The sequence below is a fragment of the Rhinichthys klamathensis genome, unplaced genomic scaffold (genome assembly GCF_029890125.1).
Source record: "Rhinichthys klamathensis goyatoka isolate OS25496 unplaced genomic scaffold, OSU_Roscu_1.1 h1tg000011l_1, whole genome shotgun sequence".
Classification (NCBI taxonomy): Eukaryota; Metazoa; Chordata; class Actinopteri; order Cypriniformes; family Leuciscidae; genus Rhinichthys; species Rhinichthys klamathensis.
In genome coordinates, this window is record NW_026606564.1 from 406527 (window position 1) to 428286 (window position 21760).

The 21760-nt window shown below is 38.0% G+C and overlaps 1 protein-coding gene across 4 annotated transcripts in view; it reads right to left on the reverse strand.

The window, feature by feature from the left end:
- dpp6b (dipeptidyl-peptidase 6b) overlaps positions 1-21760 on the reverse strand; it is a 149105-nt gene that overhangs the window by 81965 nt on the left and 45380 nt on the right. The window contains exon 1 of one of the 4 annotated variants that reach the window (XM_056262938.1): positions 3054-3110. The exons of the other annotated variants lie outside the window; for them this stretch is intronic. Coding sequence (XP_056118913.1) covers positions 3054-3095 — 42 coding nt within the window. The 5' untranslated portion in view covers positions 3096-3110. Of the gene's footprint in view, positions 1-3053; positions 3111-21760 lie in introns of those variants that run through there. 4 annotated transcript variants of the gene reach the window in all.

Consider the following 21760-nt stretch of genomic DNA (forward strand, 5'->3'; position numbering starts at 1 on the left):
TAAAAAGAAACTAAACAAACGCAAACCGGTCTAGTACAACTCACTCAAAAGCTGGACAAAACTGCTGCTCAGAATGGATGCAGTTATGTACATAAGGTAGGTACATAAAGGTTATTACATATTGACCAACATGCATTTTCAGAGGTGGAATGACTGACAATGCATGTCAAGTTTTCTGTTAAGTAGTTTGTGCATTAAGGGAAAGCACATGCCTCTCAGCAGTCTACAGTAAGTGTGTTGCTGTAGCCCATTACTCTGAGTGGCTAAAAGCTAAATGGATCCTCTGATGCATTAAAATGGTTGACTCGCTGATACTTACAATACAGTACATGCAATTCATTGTGTTGATGCGTGTAATGTTACATTACAACACCATGACATGGTGATGTATTAATTTTGACGAGTATAACTGCATGAGCTTTTCCATTATATGTTTAGGCATGCATGGTGGTTTTTATGCAATGCAACATAATGGCATTACCCACAGTGGTAACACTGTACTTGAAGGGGTGTGCTGACATGACACCTTCATAATATGAAGGAGAATTTATGCATGTTTATGGCAACTGTCATTAAAGGGATACTCCACTTTTTTTGGAAATAGCCTCATTTTACAACTCCCCCAGAGGTAAACTGTTGAGTTTTACCGTTTTTGAATCCATTCAGCCGATCTCCGGTTCTGGCGGTACCACTTTTAGCATAGCTTAGCAATGATGTATGCTAAGCTATGCTAAAAGTGGTACCGCCAGAACTGGAGATCGGCTGAATGGATTCAAAAACGGTAAAACTCAACAGTTTAACTCTGGGGGAGTTGTAAAATGAGCCTATTTCCAAAAAAAGTGGAGTATCCCTTTAAGTGTCATTCGCTCAATTATGACATTTTTAATGCAAATATGACATTGTTTGAGATGTCTTTGTTGTGACACCTTGACATAAACCAATACATCATAACATTACTAAGACACCACAATCTGTCATAAATATGTCATAAACATGACAGAGCAGATTAACATTCAAACTTTAGAAACCACTTAGCTTTATGGGTTAACATTACATTAAACTGTCATGTGGTTGGTTTTGACATTGGCTGTCATGACGCCATTATAACACTTTAATGACAAATTCAACTTGTACCACTGTAGTTGAGGTCAAGAAAAATATTCATGACACAGTTATAATGGCCTCTTGGCAGCCAATGTCAAGACCAACCACATGACAGTTTAATGTAATGTAATGTTTCTTAAGTTTGATAATTAATCTGCTATGTCACGTTTATGACATATTTATGACAGGTTGTGTTGTCTTAGTAATGTTAAGTTGTCATGACAAAGACACTGACAGGATATGATGTATTGGTTTATGTCAAGTTGTCATAACAAAGACATCTCAAACAATATCATATTTGCATTCAAAATTGTCATAATTGAGCGAATGACAGTTGTCATAAACATGCATAAAGCCTCCTCATTGTCATGCATAATGTCAGTCTTATGCACACCCCTTCAAGTAAAGTGTTACCGTAAGGGTAGATCAAACTTAAGTCTGAGACAATCAAGAGTGAGTGTTAAAAGCAATGAATATAAATAGTATTGCAGGGTAAATTTTTTTTATAAAAGTTCAATAAACCATGAAAATGAACCTTGTAATCCTGAATGATTTGATTCTAATACTGTAAGCTGTAAACAATTTTTTTTATATCACAGCATTGTTTAATTCTTGATTTTGATTGATTGACAAAAGTTCCAAAATATAACGGCAAGGCAAACCTTTGAGTTTTTTCAAAGAGCAATAAAACCTATACCATATATACAGAACCAGAAAAGTCAATGGTCAAGCAAATTATATGAAACAACAAACAACTTCAATTTGTAGTTTTAATATCAGTAGACAACACATCAATTTCAGCAGCTGACTGAAAGATGCTGTAATCTTTGCATTGTGGACATTTCCATTAATTTTCAATAATTCAAAGGATGTTTTCAAATACACCTTACTAATGGCAGTTCACAAATGAAAGTAACTCTCAAATGAAAAGTAGCCCACTTAACAAAACCTAATAACATCACAACATTTGATGAAATTTATTGTAAGCATTTTTATTAGAGGTATACCTGTAAAAAACGTGGTCAAATAATAAGTGCAACTGCCTGGACTGAAAAAAAATCTGTATTTTGCTTAAAACAAGATTATTATAATAATTTTTTTAGATGGGTAAGAAATTATGGAAGCTTGTTTCCGACACAGAAATGCACATGTGAGTTATAAAGTCAGAATTGTGATATAAACTCAGCCTTTTTTTCCTCAGAATTGAACTTTATAACTCGCAATTGCGAGTTTTATATCTTGCAATTCTGACTTTATTTCTAGCAATTGCAGTTCATTATTAAATTATAATAATTGCTTATTGCAAATTTATGAAAGCCAGACTGATTTCAAACACGTGATATGTATAGTGTAGCCTATACTATTACAGTAAAATGATTAGTGCTTTGCCAGCGGTTAATATGAGTAAGTCTGACGTTCCCCTGCTATTAAACTCAACTCAGAGATGCCTGTTACCCCCGAGAGTCCAATCCAAAGAACCGATAGAGTCGTTTTGTAATCCTTACTTAAGAGAAACCTTTTAGAGTGCAACAACCTGACATTTCAGACACCTCTGATATCCCATTTGTTTTCTGGGATTCCCCTGCCTTTCTTTTCGAATGTCATTTTCTTTACAACTCTGTAAAGAAATTAAATATGTAGCCTATAATGTTGCCAAAATTCTAGATACAAGACAACAAGACAATCTGAAGTATAACGTGTTACATGAGAAGCAACAATTATTTCAAACACATGAAACGATCATTTCATTGAGTAGGTAAATATGATCAATGCAGACCAATCTTGCCTCCCCTGAGAACCGTACTTGGGAAACACATTAAACCCCAAATATTGTACAAACTAGCATAAAACTAAATTAAACAAATAAAGAAAAGAAAATAGAACTTTTTTGATCAGAGCTTTTTTCAGCAACACTACCAAAGTTCATGCATGTTCGAAAAATAACTTACAATCCATAGTCTCTGTACTCTGGACAGCTTCCTTGTCTTCATGCTGAGATGCTACAGCAGTTTGCCTGAGGATGCTGAAGTTTGGCTGAAGATCGGTTAATGGTGACGACACACCCCTGCTTAAGTGCACCTGATCCGCATCCTAACCACACACTGAGACTCAGCACTAACCCTGCCAGCTACTCGCATTAGAGGCCTCCCCAACGTCTGAGTGTGTGTGTGTGTGTGTCTCTCACTCTGTGATCTGGGTTTTACTCTGGATAGTTGTATGATGTCATTGCGCGAGTTAAATTCGGTCATCATTAGCTTACCACCATGTACCTATGTGTGTGAAACAGACCGAAATTGAAGTCATTATTCACTTTTTGGGGCAGTGCCGAGACAAAGGCTCTTTATTTGTAGTAAATTGACAAGATTTGAGCTGTTCTTCTTTCCCCTCGTCCTTCTCTTGTAAACTTGTAGGTAAATTTTTTTGTGAGCAAAACCAATGCTTTACTTCACTGCCTCCTCTCACTTTGACTGCACCAGAGAAACAGAACAAACGGTCATGAAATCAGTATCTTTATTAAGGCAAACATGTGGGAGGGATGATAATAGTGCAGAACAGAACAGGTCAAAGTCATAAAAATCACAAAATAAAATGCGCCTCCGCGCATAATAAACCTTCACTAATGCATTATTTCACTTAATGTTTTAAAAATACGCTTCAGAATTTTTACCTGAGACCTTTCAAACCTTTGTACTAGCGGGCACCTGTATAAGACTATGGATAATCATATGTTTTTACCTTTTATTTTATTCTGTTTAAATCTATAAATATAGCTTTTTAACAGCTAGGTTATAAACGTCTAATGCCACAGTCTCACTAGATTTTGAGCATGCAAAAGTTCTACAGACAATGAGGCAATGGTGATAAAATGATGTCAAGCTATGTGGCGTCTTTTTAAAAACATAATAAAATGTGAACATATAAAATTTTACTCCACTCTACTGCAAAGTTTACTCATTTTAATTCAGCTAAGAGGTCACAACATGAAGCATCAATGTTGTATTGTTTTATTTTGAAGAATGTGGGAAACCAGACAGTTGATGGACCCCATTGACTTCCATAGTATTTTTTTTCCTGCTAAGTCAATGGGGTCCATCAACTGTCATTCTTCAAAATATCTTCCTTTGTGTTTTCATTTTTAAGTGAACTATTCCTTTAACTGCCATGCCGTTTCAGACTGCAATGGTACAGTATTTTTAGCAGTTACATTTATTAGGATAAAGTGACAAATGAGCACTTCTTAAAATGTTACAAGGTATATAGGTCTGTTTGTTTGTGTAAGAGTATATGGTTTATTCTTGCGGTAAAACTAACTGACCTTTCTCGAGTACTATCGAGTTGACTCCTGAAACCCCTGCTGAGTGGAACAGGGACACATGAGAACAGTATCGGCCTTCATCAGGTCAGCGGTGTCCAGACTCTGACAGCCACAGATCAACACTCGCAAACATACACACACACACACACACATTAGCTGGCAGAGAACTGCTTCAAACTGTTTCACCAGCATCAGCACCAAACCACTTACCAATCCATTAGGCTCCATTTACACTTTAGCACGTATCAGCATTACAAAACCACACGTCTAAACACCCCGATAAGCCCCTCCCGCTAACCCCTGGACTTCAGCTGGTGAGTTTGCTAATGCAGGTCCCACAAATTCACTGCAGTTGAAAGAGAAGAGTTTATTCACAGGCACTAGGCACTGCGTGTGCCAATGGCGAGACCTGCTCCATGCTGAAGGAGAACTTAAAACCAGACGAATTGTGTTGTTTTGTGACTTTATTTCAGAAGAGGCAAGCTGAGTACGTGAGCTAATAAACTGACGTCCTTCGAAGTAAATCGGAACGCATTCTCATCCCAAGGCGTCACTAAAATGACAATTTTGACCATGCTTCAATATTCGACGCTTTAGGCACCCTTTAGCGTCAGTTACATGACGCGATCCTAGGGCGTCATCTTACTGACGCTTTACCTAAGCGTCAGTTGAATGACGCGGGTAGGTTTAGGTCTGGGGTAGGGTTAGGATTAGATAGCGTCATCTAACTGACGTTAAAGGTAAAGCGTCAGCAAGATGACGCCCTAGGATCGCGTCATGTAACTGACGCTAAAGGGTGCTTAAAGCGTCGAATATTGAAGCATGGTCAAAATGATTCCCAAGGCGTCAGTTTCATGACGCCTAGGGATGAGAATGGGCTGAAATCTATGGGTTTTTTTTCACTCGTTTTATCACATGCCTGGTGACATCAGGTAATTTGATCACTTAAAAAGTAATAGCACACCTCTCCTCAACAAGCTGCACGATTTATCACTCTAGTGATGTCATAAACGAATCGTTCTTTTGAATCATTCGGACATGTCTGCATTGCGTACGGCCGTCTGCCGGAAGCTAGTTATTTTAGTCGATAAAGTTTCTAAATATGGATATTTTTCTTACACAAACGCATCGCTTCACTTCAGAATGCCTTTATTAAACCGCCAGAGCCGCGTGGAAGCACTTTAATCATGGATGGGTGCGCTTTGATGGACTTCCAAAAAAAATATACCCATTCACTCCCATTATGAAGCTGGGAAGAGCCAGGACATTTTTTTAATATAACTCTGATTGTATTCGTCTGAAGGAAGAATGTCATATACACCTAGGATGGCTTCAGGGTGAGTAAATCATGGGCTAATTTTCATTTTTGGGTGAACTGTCCCTTTAAAGTAAAATTCACCTTCATCTTCGTGTGTTTGCCTAAACCCCATGCTGACAATAATATAACAATTTATATGAACTATAACAATTAGTGACACTTTAAAAACTGATTATTATTAATATCAAATAATGCTTCTGGAAAAGCATTTTCTGTTTTGTGTATAAACTACACTTGAACTTCAATTAATTTAATAACAGTTATACAATATTAACATTTGAATTCTCTTTGCTACCTCAATTCAAAATAAATTCAAATTTCTAGAATTCAAAAAGCATTTTCAGCTCATTTCTGAATGGCACATAGCCCTGATTCTACACCAGCTCATATTATTGATCGGATTATTCTGAGAGATAAATGCATCCGGTACGATGTTTCTCACAATCGGTAGAATATCAGCATAATCCATATCTCATCTCCATGAAATCACATCTGATGACTCATTAATAAGCTTTGTTGGAAACCAGTGAGTTGAAATGTTTCGCAAAAGCATGTCAAAATAACCTGAAAGCCATGGAGATTAATGGCGTACAGAATCGTGAACAGAACCGACGTCATCTCTGTCATAAGAGCCTGCCTTCCTCATATCTCTGTGCCTTCATTTCCACCACTGAGGACATGAAACATGAAAATGCAGGCTGTTTTAAGGAAGGGTGTGAAGTGTGCTTTCCGAGATCTCTAAAAAATGAGAGCTGTGACTCAGAAATGACATGAACAAAATGATGGCTAAAATAAACTGAAGGAAGCAGGGGAGGAAAATTAGTGTGCTTGAACCCTTGCACCTTCAATGCTTGCATTATCATATTGCTAATCTTATGACACAATACTTTAATGAACATAAAAACACACAATCTTTACAGATATGGGATATTGTTTTATATACACTGTATATATATATACACTCACCTAAAGGATTATTAGGAACACCTGTTCAATTTCTCATTAATGCAATTATCTAATCAACCAATCAAATGGTGCTTTAATGCATTTAGGGGTGTGGTCCTGGTCAAGACAATCTCCTGAACTCCAAACTGAATGTCAGAATGGGAAAGAAAGGTGATTTAAGCAATTTTGAGCGTGGCATGGTTGTTGGTGCCAGACGGGCCGGTCTGAGTATTTCACAATCTGCTCAGTTACTGGGATTTTCACGCACAACCATTTCTAGGGTTTACAAAGAATGGTGTGAAAAGGGAAAAACATCCAGTATGCGGCAGTCCTGTGGGCGAAAATGCCTTGTTGATGCTAGAGGTCAGAGGAGAATGGGCCGACTGATTCAAGCTGATAGAAGAGCAACTTTGACTGAAATAACCACTCGTTACAACCGAGGTGTGCAGCAAAGCATTTGTGAAGCCACAACACGCACAACCTTGAGGCGGATGGGCTACAACAGCAGAAGACCCCACCGGGTACCACTCATCTCCACTACAAATAGGAAAAAGAGGCTACAATTTGCAAGAGCTCACCAAAATTGGACAGTTAAAGACTGGAAAAATGTTGCCTGGTCTGATGAGTCTCGATTTCTGTTGAGACATTCAGATGTTAGAGTCAGAATTTGGCGTAAACAGAATGAGAACATGGATCCATCATGCCTTGTTACCACTGTGCAGGCTGGTGGTGGTGGTGTAATGGTGTGGGGGATGTTTTCTTGGCACACTTTAGGCCCCTTAGTGCCAATTGGGCATCGTTTAAATGCCACGGCCTACCTGAGCATTGTTTCTGACCATGTCCATCCCTTTATGGCCACCATGTACCCATCCTCTGATGGCTACTTCCAGCAGGATAATGCACCATGTCACAAAGCTCGAATCATTTCAAATTGGTTTCTTGAACATGACAATGAGTTCACTGTACTAAAATGGCCTCCACAGTCACCAGATCTCAACCCAATAGAGCATCTTTGGGATGTGGTGGAACGGGAGCTTCGTGCCCTGGATTTTTGCCTTTTGGACTTTTTTGATAGAGTTTGCACATAGACAGTAAAAGAAATGGACACAGCGACCCCATAGATTTCAACGGAAAGAATTGAAGCCCAATAGAAGCACTCACTTCCTAAATAGCCAAGCGTACTGCGCAGGCTCAAACTGAGTTCGACGACGGAGATGTGACGTGAGCAACCGTTCTGACCTTCTAGTAGCTGTGCCAAGCAAAACCTGAATTGAAATCTAAAACAAATCTGTTGTTGAAATATTTTGTCCCGTTGCTTTTATGGACTCTCTATCTATGGGCTTCTGCCTTGACTTTATGCCTCCATGTCCACCCGATTGCCTCATAGACAGTAAAAGATTGCCTACGAGCTTCTCCTTCTGTCTATACGGTAATTTCTCTTCTGTGCGACAGAGAGTCCTGTGGTTTTGACGCAATCGTTAGCCTATTTTTACAAAAACGGTTTCTACGGGGCCATAACGTAAAATATGGAGCCTTTTATACATTGTCGTGTTTCTTTAGAAATAAATAATGGACAAATGGAGTCTTTGGACGCCTCAGATGTAAAGTTATTCGCTGTCAAAGTGATGCCAAAATGAATGGGAGTCAATGGAATGCTAACAGCAGGAGATAGTCTGCTACAATGGCGGCCCCCAAGCGAAGCTTCAGTTTCCGGCGGATGGATTACCCCCTTGAGTTTGCATTATGGGATATTGCAATGCATTCTGGGATTTTCTTTTTGCCATAATATTTTACACAGCATAATTATGTTGCCTACTATTAGCAATAAACAACAATAAAAAACGAATTAAATGTAATAAAAAACATAATGGAATATAAAATTACAAATTAAATATTTACTATCATTTACAGATAAAATTTGATTCATTCATTTGATGAATTGTAACTGTAAACTTACAGTATTAAAACATGCTTAAGGTATAGTTTTGACTTTATTTTGTTTAATTTTAGTATATTCAAAGTTGTAATATGTTCTTGTAAAATTTATTTGTTTCATGGATGTTCATGTTTTACTGGCAAACGAGAAAACATTATGAATAACAATTTTTAAACAGATTTTGCAGTACTGTCTTTCAAAAATGTTTTTTTCCACCCTATTTTTTTTAATCATAATTCGTCAACCAATCATTTGCACAGCATGTTTAATATACTGTAAAATAGAATTCACCTCACTGTCACCATGTACACAGATTTACACAGAATGACATGAGCAAATTAATTCAAATTCAGCCAGAGGTTTATGTTCTATACTGTCTCGGGAGAGAATAGAGCAATCAAACCCAAAGGCTGTGCGGTTGGTTTGATTCCCTTTGGTCCCAGTGACCCTCTGCTATCATTTCAGAGTCAATAAATGACAACTTCTGTGGCACAACACATTAATTCTACATGGCTGCATCTTCACAAACAGGAACAACACAATTCCCTCGCTGTGAGGACAAACAATATCGCTTTGGTGTTACAATTCCACAGTGTAGCCTACTTTCCTTTGTTGCATACTACTGGTATAAGAAATGTAGGATGCTGTCTTTTTGTGTACATTTCAAACTGACGGCATTCTGAATTATTAAACTACTGCTTCGGCTTTGTTTAATCGACACTGGTTAAAATGTCTGCCATGTAATGGAAATGAACAGTACACACTCTTCTATTATGACTCAAATGGCATCAAACTAAAGATTACATTCATTCCATTTATTCATATATAAAAAAAGGACGTTCCCAGTTTCATGGAGGATTGCACTGCCCCCTGCTGGTTGCATTGTGCACAGTTTTCACTTTCAAAAGATTCCTAAAACCTTATAGATGCATTCAGGTGTCCGAAAGTCTAGGACAATGTTTCCATTTTGCTATATTATTATTGTTATTAAACACAGTTTTTTAAATTACATATTGTATTATCAGCATATATGGAATAACACTCTAAAGAGCATCTTGTGGAATTGTGTCACTTTTTTTCTTCTAGATTTATTTAATTTTTAATTTTATATATGTTATTTATTTTACGTCATAACTTGAAAAAGTGATTTGCTCATTTCCACGTTCAAATGTGAAAAATCCAAAATTAACAATATGGGTCTCAGACTTTTGGACCAACAGAATGGAATCTCTAGTCATCTTTAAATCCTCTAGGAGAGACAAATTGTCAAACACTCATCATTTTCTCACACACGACACGCACTCCTGAAGTCTGTGGTAGATAAAGCGTTGCTTGGGGCTTTTCGACTCCCGAGTCATTCTAATTGGAAATTGGTCTTTTTTCTTGTATGAGATGACCCAATGGACAAAAAGATTCCTGTTGCTCATTAATATGAGCCTTTGGGATACGCCGCTGACACACTCATTACTGACACAATCAATCCTCTTCAATGTTGAGAGTGTGAGCGGCTATAAATAGTTTTACTCTGAACCCAGAAATTGTTTTATGTTAGAGGAAAGTCAGGTATGGTTTCATTTTGAGGTTGACTTTTTCTCCTTCTTCATTCATAAGGATGCTAACAGTTTCCTATGATATGATATATGATATGATGAAATTATATGATATATTATTTGCAATAAACACTTAGATTAAGAACAAATGTTGGGTTGGACTTGATATTAAATCGTTTGATTTGAGGGATTAAAAATGATAAATTAAATTTTTTTAATAATTGCACCGATGCATCTTGCACAACAAGAGGCATTATACATAAACTGGAGTAAACATAAGTAGGTTTCATGTTGACTTTAATACACATTTTATTGTGCATTTAATTATGGAGATGGATGACTGCATTTATATAACTGTCAGATAGGCTACACTGCAAAAAAATCGAGTTTTAAATAAAACAAAGATTATTTGGAGCGTGTTTGAAGTTTGAGTGTATTTTAGTTTTCCTACATCAAAATTTCTCATTTAGTTCAATGTGTTACTTGCTGTTTCTTTGTAATTGCGCAATCTACTAGCAATCAATGGGGGGAAATTGTTTCTACACCAATATGCTATCATAAATTACTGTAGAAATGCCATATATGATGTTTTCTGTACTGTATATCAGCTCTTTCGACTCTAATGTTCAAAGATTAATGCAGCCTGCCAAACCACAGGCTGAAGCAGCTGCAAAACTAGAACAACATGTGCTGCTGATTTCTGGGGCTGCGGCGCCCCTGGTGGCCAGCGGTGGTCCAGCAGTAAGAGGACACTTCACTGCTGTTTCCCTGCAGAAATCAATACACACTATACGTCAACCAGTGATAATGAGCCCCTCTCAAGTTTACAGTTGCAAACAGACAAGCCCTAATTACATCCTTACAACGCAGTATAGACTAGAACATAGTCCATCAAGTGTATTAATATTAAAAACTCAATCAGTGGCAACAGAAACGTAGAACACAATTTTGACATTGTATAGGCTACCATATAGTCTACCGTATTCTACTTTTTAAACACTAGTTGGAAGTCATTATAAATTAGTTTATTCTTCTGATAAAAAAAAATAAACTTAATAGAAAGTAAATCTATTTTTCAGATAATATTTTATACATTAATACTTCATTCGAGTTAGTGAAAATTGCCAACAAAGTGGGTGATTTTAATGTAAATAGACACTGCATTGTAGACATAGCACTGTATATTTGTTGGCTACTTTTTTTCACTAGCAGGTCTGACTTAAAAAATAAAACATAATTATATATATATATATATATATATATATATATATATTATATAATAAAATTAATTATTTCTATTTACATTTGCAAAGAAATTCCTTCCTTTTTAATAAAGCAATTTAAGTAAAAAAAGCCTTTGAGCAAAATACTAAGAATCAAAGGTTTTGACTGATAACGTATGCAATGAAGGTTATGCGTATTTTTATTTATGTGGTGCTTTTATCCTCTTCAGTCATTTTTGCATCTCATGCTCAGGTCTGGAAATGATGTGCTATTCATATTACAGTAATGAATCATTGGCAGACTGTAGCCTTGGTCTTATTTGGATGTACAGCTGCAGAAACAAAGGGCTTTGTTTACAGCACGTAAACGTCAGCTGAACCTCTATATATTCCACACAAAAAAACACATCATACAGTCAACTCTTTTAAGAAAACAGAAGGTCCTTTCTTCGAAAAGAGCTATTATACATACTGTACAATTGGAAACTGATGAAGAAGCTTTGAGGGGCCGCTTATATCAGGCCAAAGTTATACAGCGCAGAGTTGTACATCACTGCTGGCCTAGTAAAACTCTGGGAAAAGAGCTTACAGTGAAAGTAAGGAGGAAAGTGGAACAAAGTAAGTAAACAGACTGCTATTCTTAGCACATTGAGGATGAAGAAGTGCTCTGGAGAAAGTTCTCCAGCCACAGAGAGCCCTGGTTGAGAGAAGCAAGGAGAGAGACAGAGAAGGAAGGAAGAAAAAGAAAGAAATGAAGATTTATCACTTTGCACATTGATATGAACCTCTTATGAAAGACTCCAGAAGCAACTTGACATTTCAACATGAGCTAGAAATGTCAGAGAAAACTGGAAGGCAAGACACATAAAATAGTTTTAATAATTTATTTATTATAGTCAACATGAAATCAAAACTGACCCTATTTGCTTTCTTAACTGTGTAAAACCACATATGAAAGCCTGACATATTTTTAAAAAAAGGAACGGTTTATTGAACCTTTCGACAAAAACAAAAAACCCCAATCTGAGCAAATAATTGGCGCAGATAATGCAATTATATGATAGCTTGTAATGCAAATCAATGCATTATAGAAGAATAGCAAACTACTTGTATAAAATGTGTATGTATATAAATATATATATATATATATATATATATATATATATATATATATATGCTGAAAGCCACTGCCATTTAGCAGTTGTCACTCCATATCTCTCAATGTCTTAGTAAGATGATAATGAAATGCTTTCAAGATCAAGGCTCTGTAGTTTTTATTGTGGGGGGCGAAACATAATGCAATGCGATACAATGATGGTTGAGAGATGAACAAATAAACATTCCTCAAAAGCCAGATCATATTTGAAACATTTTAACACAATTTTTCAAAAAAAGTTATGTTTGGATAATCAAGTAAATCTAAGTTGCTGTACAGTAACATCTTGAAAGTTATTCTTATGTTTACTTTATAAAAATCAGTAAAGATTTCACGGCAGAAAGACACATTTACCACGACCTGAAGGGGATGTTATATTAAAGGCCTTTTACTGGCTTAAAAAGTTTAACTATCAGTCAGATGAAAGAAGGCATGAAGTGAGGCCTTAGAAATTTGCATATATGATACAGCAGGGTTAATAGGGTTGATACGGATGATACGCATTCCTGATCATATGATCAATCATCAGTGCACGTTTTTCCAAAGAGAAACTGTTTAGATTCCAAAGAAAAAATGTTAGATGTTTTACTGAGTGTTTATATGTCACATTATGAAAGTAAAATGGGTTGCCAATGCCATTTCAAGTTGACTTAAAAAAAAAAAAAAGTAAATGTGACAATGTCCATCTCTCTGTGTGAAGGGCGAAGACTGTTCAAGGTTTCTGAATCATTATTACATTTTTCAGTGCTATTAAATGCTTTTATTATTCATGTAGTCACCTGTGATGGACAGGCATGTTTTACAGAGAATTTAGCAGCCATTATCTTAGGCTAAATGCATTCAAATGTAAATTTATTCCCACAGTGTGCTTTTCAAAAATTACAGCTCACGTCCCTCAGAGCTCTGTGATTGGTTGGCTGAACGAGGAGAGATTTTCCTCCGCTATTATTGAGGGCCTGCCAACACGTCCCAAGGGTGTGGCAGGAAATGACAGATATGCTGTCGACGCAGCCATGGGCGGGACGGTGGGACCGAGAGCTGACTGATGGTCTGTTGAGAGGCTCTAAGGTGGGTGGGACAGGGGAAGTTTGGCAGGAAAAGCAGATCAATGCTCAGTGACAGCAAGCCCTCAAAGACCTGAAGAGTCACAATGTGTGAATGTAGAGTGCCTGTCACCTTCAAACACACACACACACACACACACACACACACACACACACACACACACACACACACACACACACACACACACACACACACACACACACACACACACACACACACACACACACACACACACACACACACGTCTGTGAAAAACAGCTTGAATTATTTATGTCTGCAATTAACTGATTTACAGAAATGGCATTTTCCCACCCTCGGGTGCTAAACGATCACATGCCCTTTGATGTTCAGGTCGCTTTATTATTGATCACGTGAGACACATTCGCAGCTTAATATTGTCGAACCATGCAATGTCATAGTTGCCACTTCAGCTGATTTTGTGAAGCTCCACGTCATCTGCAGATGGTAATCCGTGAAAAGCTTCTTTTTTTTCTTTAAAAAAGGAGGCGACATGCAGGTTTCAAGCCTCACCCTTTTCAACCTTAGAAACCATGGCAACGGTGAGGCGGAGGACCCACGGAGGGAAGAGGGAGCAGCTTTTGTAGCAGAGATAGGAAGCCATTACGCCACAGAGCAGCTGACCTTTGAGCTACTTCAGACTGATTTGATAGGCAGATGGGGAAAAGAACAGACATCTAAATACAGCCAGATCTACTGCATTTATTTGATTGTGGTAGAAGTACAAATATAGTAAACAGGAAGTGTCTGTAAGCAGAGCTGGCCGCTTAGTTGGAAAACAATGTAGGCTATATTACATTAACCATTATATTGTCTTCAACCGAGACCTCTTAATACGTTTCTCACAAAAATATTTATTGGGAACACGACCAGAAGCTCATCCACCTCAAAGCATGATTTAGACACGTTTATGGCTTAAAAACTCAAGGATTATGTAAGTGTAAAAATATGAGCTTTACAATTCTGCTTTTAAACATACAGTACTGCTGTGACTGTAAGTGGATTAACTATTTTGTTTTCTGTAAATGTTTGCAAACTAATGGGCGAAAACATTTTTTCATAGATATGCCACAAAAACTTTCATTAGGAATTAGGTTGACAAAAAGACTGTTCTGTATATTCTATTTATACAACAGTCCTTGAATTTGATTGGTCAAGCAACTTTCCAAAATAAACAGTGCAACAGCATGGGGACTTTTCACTGTTTCTATCAGTCCACTTGTGTGAATTTACACGCTCCAGACAGAATGTCAATCTGTTTATTAGTGTCGAGGATGTTTTAGTGACTTTTTCTGCAGGTTACATTGTTACGCAAGTAGTTGGTGGCAAGTGACTGTTTTTATAAGTAACTCGTTTGAATCGTTCAATCAACCGATTCATTTAAAAATAAAAAAAGATTTATTCAAAAACAAAAACAAATTATGGCAAAGACTGTATACACCAAGATGGTTTACTAATCTTACAATGAATGCGAGAAACTGCAAAGCGCAATATGGCGGAGTCCTGCCTTCTAAATAAAAGAGCCAATCGCCAATTGGTAAATTCAAGACATCACTGCAGCTGCCTTTAGAAGTGCCGGGAGGAGTTACAAATATGGCCACAGAGTAAATAGACTTTCCTATGTTCCTTTTTAGAAAGAAATTATACTGTATCTGCCAGGATTTTCAATCAGGATTTAGACCGTACCATAGTACTGAGACAGCTCTCATTAGAGTCACAAATGATTTGCTCTTATCATCCGATCGTGGTTGTATCCCTCTATTAGTGTTACTGGATCTTAGTGCTGCATTTGATACCATCGACCACAACATTCTTTTAAATAGACTCGAAAATTATGTTGGCATTAGTGGAAATGCATTAGCATGGTTTAAATCATACTTACAGTATCTGACCGTTATCAGTTTGTAGCAGTAAATGAAGAGATGTCTAATCGATTAAAAGTTCAGTATGGAGTACCACAAGGCTCAGTACTAGGACCGTTGCTGTTCACTCTGTAGATACTACCCTTGGGAGATATCATTAGGAAGAATGGCATTAGTTTTCACTGTTATGGTGCGTTCACACCGGACGCGAATAGCGCGTCAGGCGCGAGTGATTTCAATGTTAAGTCAATGCAAAGACGTGTTGCGCGCGTAAAAAAATTCCTGCGGCGAGAATGAGGTGTAGAGCGCGGCGCGGTTGATGCGAATACGCCTCATTCGCGCGTCAAGTTCGCGCGAATTGAGCGTCTGGCGCATTAAGCGCATTACGCCCGAATGTTTTATGTAGTGCTTTTTGTGCATTCTCGCGTTTGACGCGATTTCGCGTCTGCCGCCCGAGTCGAAAAATCTGAACTTCTGCGTTAATTCGCGCCGCGTTAACCAATCAGGAGCCTGCTTGCTGCTGTCACGTGGTGAAGTGACAGTTTATAATGTTATTTTATGTTTGGCCTCAATAAATTATTTTGTAATATGACAAAAATGCTTTGTATTCAAAGCAAATCTTTCACATAAAAACTCGATTTCAATATATGAGAGATACTCTCATTTTGTATTGAATGCTATTTATTCCATATCTATTCTAGATTATATGAAACATTATTATTCTAATGTAAAGACAACAAACACAATTTAGTGTATAAAAACTTTAAAAAAAATCACAGGACAGGTTTCACTTTTGGAGGCTCCATTTATTATCAAAACAAAAATAAATGACAGATTAGGTGGATGCGGGCGAGGGTGAACCTCGCGCCGGGCTGTAGAGCGCGGGCTCGACAGGCATAGACCACTCGAGGCCGAGGCCTTATATGGCCTACGCTGTCCTCGTCAGCGTCCTCACCGTTAGGTCCACCAAACCTAGCTCCTGGAGCAAATTGTGAAACTCCTGAAACCCTCCGGAGGTTCTGGTGGACCCGAGTACAGCGACGATGTCCCCTACGCAGCTGTTTCTGCTCTCCAGAGCATATACGAGCGGTGACTCTCTCGATTAATGCTAAAGCTAATGCTCGATAAACATCTAAAAAGATGGCCGCCAACGGGTTTCGAAACTTTCGCCTCCGGATTTCGCCTCTGACAATTCGCGTGTCAATGGCGAAATTGACGCGCATAAAAACAAAAGTTTGAAGCGAAATTTACGCGCGTCAATTTCGCCATTGACACGCGAATTAACACAAAGTGGTCAAGTGTCAAACTAGACGCGTTAGACGCGAGTTTGACGCGCTATTCGCGTCCGGTGTGAACGCAGCATTATGCTGATGATACGCAGCTCTATATTTCTTCACACCCTGACGAAACTTACCAATTCACAAAATTAACGGAATGCATATGAGATAATAAACTGGATGACTAGCAACTTCTTAATTCTGAAAAAACAGAGATTCTAATTATTGGACAAAAAAATTCCCCACGTAATAATCTAGAATACTGTCTAACACTTGATGGCTGCTCTGTCAAGTCCTCGTCGTCAGTTAGGAACCTGGGTGTGCTCTTTAATACCAACCTTTCATTTGAAAGTCACGTGTCTAGCATCTGTAAATCCGCATTTTTTCATCTTAAAAACATATCTAAATTGCGTCATATGCTCTCAATGAAAAATGCAGAACAATTAATTCATGCGTTCATGACATCAAGGCTAGATTATTGTAATGCTATTATGGATGGTTGCCCTGCACGCTTAATAAACAAACTACAGCTGGTCCAAAACGCAGCAGCTAGAGTTCTTACCAGAACCAGGAAGTATGACCATATTAGCCCGGTTCTGTCAACACTGCATTGGCTCCCTATTAAACATCATATACATTTTAAAATATTGCTGCTCACTTACAAAGCACTAAATGGTTTAGCTCCGCAGACCTTGAGCGAGCTCTTAAAAGATTATAGTCCTTCACGTCTATTGCGATCTCTAAATTCTGGCCAGCTGGTAATACCTATCAAAATCGACTGCTGGCGGTAGATCCTTTTCCTACTTAGCACCAAAACTTTGGAACAATCTTCCTAACATTGTCCGGGAAGCAGACACACTCTGTCAGTTCAAATCTAGACTAAAAACACATTTCTTTGGCCTAGCATACACATAACACATTATAGACTTCTATAATTCAATTTAGGCTGCATAGTTTAGATCAGCCGGAACCGGGAACGCTCCCCACAAATCCTGATGTACTTGTTACATCATAAGAAGGATGCCGTCTAGGCTAATATTAGTCTCTCTGTTTATCCGAATTTTAGCGCAGTCTGCCGGATCCAGGCCGTATCCAGATCTGATGCAGGACCTGCGCCTAGACACGATGACAACGCAGTCCTGAAGTGTCAACCAGTCCCTTCCCTGTTTACTGAAGTCAGCCGGATCCCGGCCCTATCCAGATCAGATAGTGGACCTGCACCTGGACCCATCCATGACGCATCCCTGAAGTGCCAGCCTCATCAGCCCTGTGAAGGCCTCATCGACACGACACGACAGCCATCGGCACTGATCCTCAACAAACTCGTCTCCATACCGGATGACTCCGACTTCCAACCAGATGGAACCGGATTATTATTCATAATGTTCTGATCCAATCTGACTTCTGACCTGTAATGCTGCCTTGATCATAATCATACACTGTTCGGTCGTTGGCCAGAGGAGAACTGGCCCCCGACTGAGCCTGGGTTCTCCCAAGCTTTTTTTCTCCATTCTGTCACCTGATGGAGTTTTGGTTCCTTGCCACTGTTGCCTTGGCTTTTGGCTTGCTTTGTTGGGGACATTTAATATTCAACTATATCATTGATCTGCCTTACTTAAGGTGGACGATGACGCAATTTTCTTCTAGAAACAAACTTTGTTGTATTATTTTCATGTTATCACTGTGAAGCTGCTTTGTTACAATCTGTATTGTAAAAAGCGCTTTATAAATAAAGGTGACTTGACTTGACTTAAAAGGGACTTTGGTGACTTCATGAGAGATCACTGAATCATTCACTCAACTTATTCATTCAAACAGACTGACTTCAGGAATGAAACGCCACCACACAGATTTTGATACTATTTCCATTAGGTTTGTAACAAAATACTGAAACCAAATGATTTTTGAGATGTTTGTTTCCATTTAAGACTTTCTTCTTCCAACACAGGCAGAACATTACGCCAAAATACTCAATGACAGTTTTCCTTGCACCGCTCGTATGCTACTGAACCTACATCTTCCTCAAAAGCATTAAAAGAATAAATTATTGCAATTATTTTTTTTTGTCATCATTTACACCAAACCTGTATGGAATGTTGGTTAACAAACAGTTTTGGTGACCATTCACTACGGACAAACACACTGAGACATTTCTCAAAATATCTTCTTTTATATCTTCTAGAAGAAATACAGTCAAACAGGTTTGAAATGACATTAAAGTGAGAAAATGAACAATCACTTGAAGCAGAATCAGAATCCTTGAGATTAATTTCCATCAATATTAAATTTACAAAGAAATGTAACACTTTTAATATTACACGTGTATCTAAGAATAGTTAGTAAGAGAACAGGAAGTAGTTCAGTCCTCAGTTCCCAGTGGCCGCCGTGATTTTGCCAAGTATATGTTCCTGGATCAACATATTTTGTTGATCAACATTCCTGTCCAAAGTCCTATCCTTACCGCTAAACCAACCCTATATCTTATCCCTAAAATCAGAGGGAAATGATAGGTCAATAATACTGATGTAGAAGCACCTAACCCTGGTTGTAAGCCTAAACTTGACAATCTGTAAACTTGTCCTTCAAATCTGATTGGTCGATTGGAATGATGTTCCAGGATCAACAAAGATGTTGATCCAGGAACATGCTCTACTAGGTGAAATCAGGTTTACCGTCACGAGCAGGCCATACATGGAATCTGCTAAAAGTTTGACTAACTTGATAATGCTTTCAGCTAAGAATAAGACTTTAAACCCCTAAGCTACACTGTAAAAAAAGTTACTGCCTTAAATTTTTAAGAACAATCAACTTGGATGTTTAAGTAATTTAAACTTAAATTACATTAAACTGACCTAAAACATTAGTTGAATCTTGTATAACTTTTATAACTATAAAAAAGTTGAAAATTGCTTAAAGTAAAACACGTTGTCTTGTCATAACTCATTGATCATATAATTTTTTACAGTGTACAGTATGTTTAACACATTATAATCGGCTAAGCTGAGACTCTCATCCCAGATGTTTGTCTTGCTAACAGGGCTCAAAAGGCCTGATTATCCAGCAACAATCAGACATAAAATAACATCTGTCTGCATGAGAAATGTTCCACCCGCAACATATTAGTTCATGCTTTTTTGTTCAAGTGTTTTTGCATATTATCATGCAATTATCTGGACAGCAAAGCTGTACACACTGTAACAGTACTAGATGGTTGCATGTATTTAGTCATTGGGGAGTGTTTGCGCATTCAAACTGAAGTGTACTGCTCACCATGACAGCTGGGGCTTAATATGACAGGCCTGGATCGCTGCTGCCCGCCATCTGTTCGGATGATGCACTTCACGCGGTCGCATTTCAAACAGGCAGAGCCAGTATTTTCAATCAACTTCCTCTCCACACTTACTCATAGTCAATTTCCGACACATGACGAGATTGTTATTAAGGCTTAAAGTATTTGGTGGGGTTTTTGCTAACATATTCAGCTGCAGTCTATTTTTAACTTCTATTTATCTCAAAGAAGCCAGACTGTTCATCTCACGAAATCAGTCAAGGCATTTGCGTTGGCCGATCTTTGTGACAGACACTTGAGGAATTCACAGTGATCCACGTGATAAAGCGAAGAAACAATCACTTTTGATGAGGAAAATCAAACGCTTTGTTTTGGCATACCCTTGTCTCTCATTTTAAGTATAAAGTGAGACACATTTCTAAGTCAAGTCTACCTTAATGAGAACGTTGGGGGCTAAGAATAACATTTCTCTTCTCAAGCGTTTATACGAGCGAGTCCTCTGGGAGAAAGTTACAATTGTATCAGTGATAGTATGTCTCTCACACTTAGCAACATTAACAATCTGCTCAACCATTATCGCAGTAAGAAACATAAATAAAACTCTCAAGTGTGATAATAGTGAGCAAGTGACATAGAAACCTAAAGTCACCCAGAGGAAAAAATTATTGCTCAGTGGTTGCTTTTCCTAAGCTCAGGATATCTCTCATTTTAAAGAAATTTCCTCTAAAGATTCAGAAGAGATCTCATCAACATCACACACTGTGCTCATATTTTTCTCTTCAGCTAGAGTCCGAATGCATTGATTATGATGTCCTACCTGCCTGTCAGCGTATGTATGTTCATACCTTTGCACACCTGCTCACGAGGCATCACACGTCATCAGCGTGTTTCATGCTATGCAGAGTTAGACAGACGTCAGTCACCGAGCACTGTCACTGTTACAGTTCCTCCTGAACCAAAACAACCAGCTTATGCTGCGTTCACGCCATAACTACTGTAATTTGTAAGAGATGGAGTGTTATATGTTATGCAATGTTATACTCGGAGCGGTTCGTGACTCGAATTTATGCGTTTCAATTGCAACACTATCAACGGTGAAATGAATCTGCAGCAGTCAGGTGGTACAGGTCGGTGCTTTTCAAGTTGTTTATGTTCATTATTATCGTAATGTTATGTGCATTGAAACATGATGTAGTTTAACGCCGTCTCTCATGATGCTTTTGTTTGCTCCCTGCTGTACGTGTTCATGTGTTTTGAAGGAGGTGTGGCTTTGGAGACCCTCTGAAGGCAGGGTGGGATATTATGCTTTCAAAGCTAGCCTCTCCAAAAATTGCGAACCCTACCTTTAATGATTCGGCACATTGATTTAACAAATGTTGCTTGTCAATCTGTGAAAATCAGTAGGTCAGATTTGGCTGTTTTACTGCTTCTAGATTCCAGGTAACGTGTTTTCCTCCACTGTTTGACATTTTAATTGTGTGGGTGTGAATATTTTTAAGATAATATAAAGCTCATGAACATTTAATAGGTTAAGCTTTAAAGTTGAACATTCTAATTGCTGTATACAAAGCATACAATGGAAACTGCGATTGTCTTTCCTTCACTATTTTGGCATATCTCTGAATGAAACGTCTTCCCAAACTAGAAAAACTTTTATTATGACTTCAATGTGTAAAAATATACCATCAACTTCAATTTCCT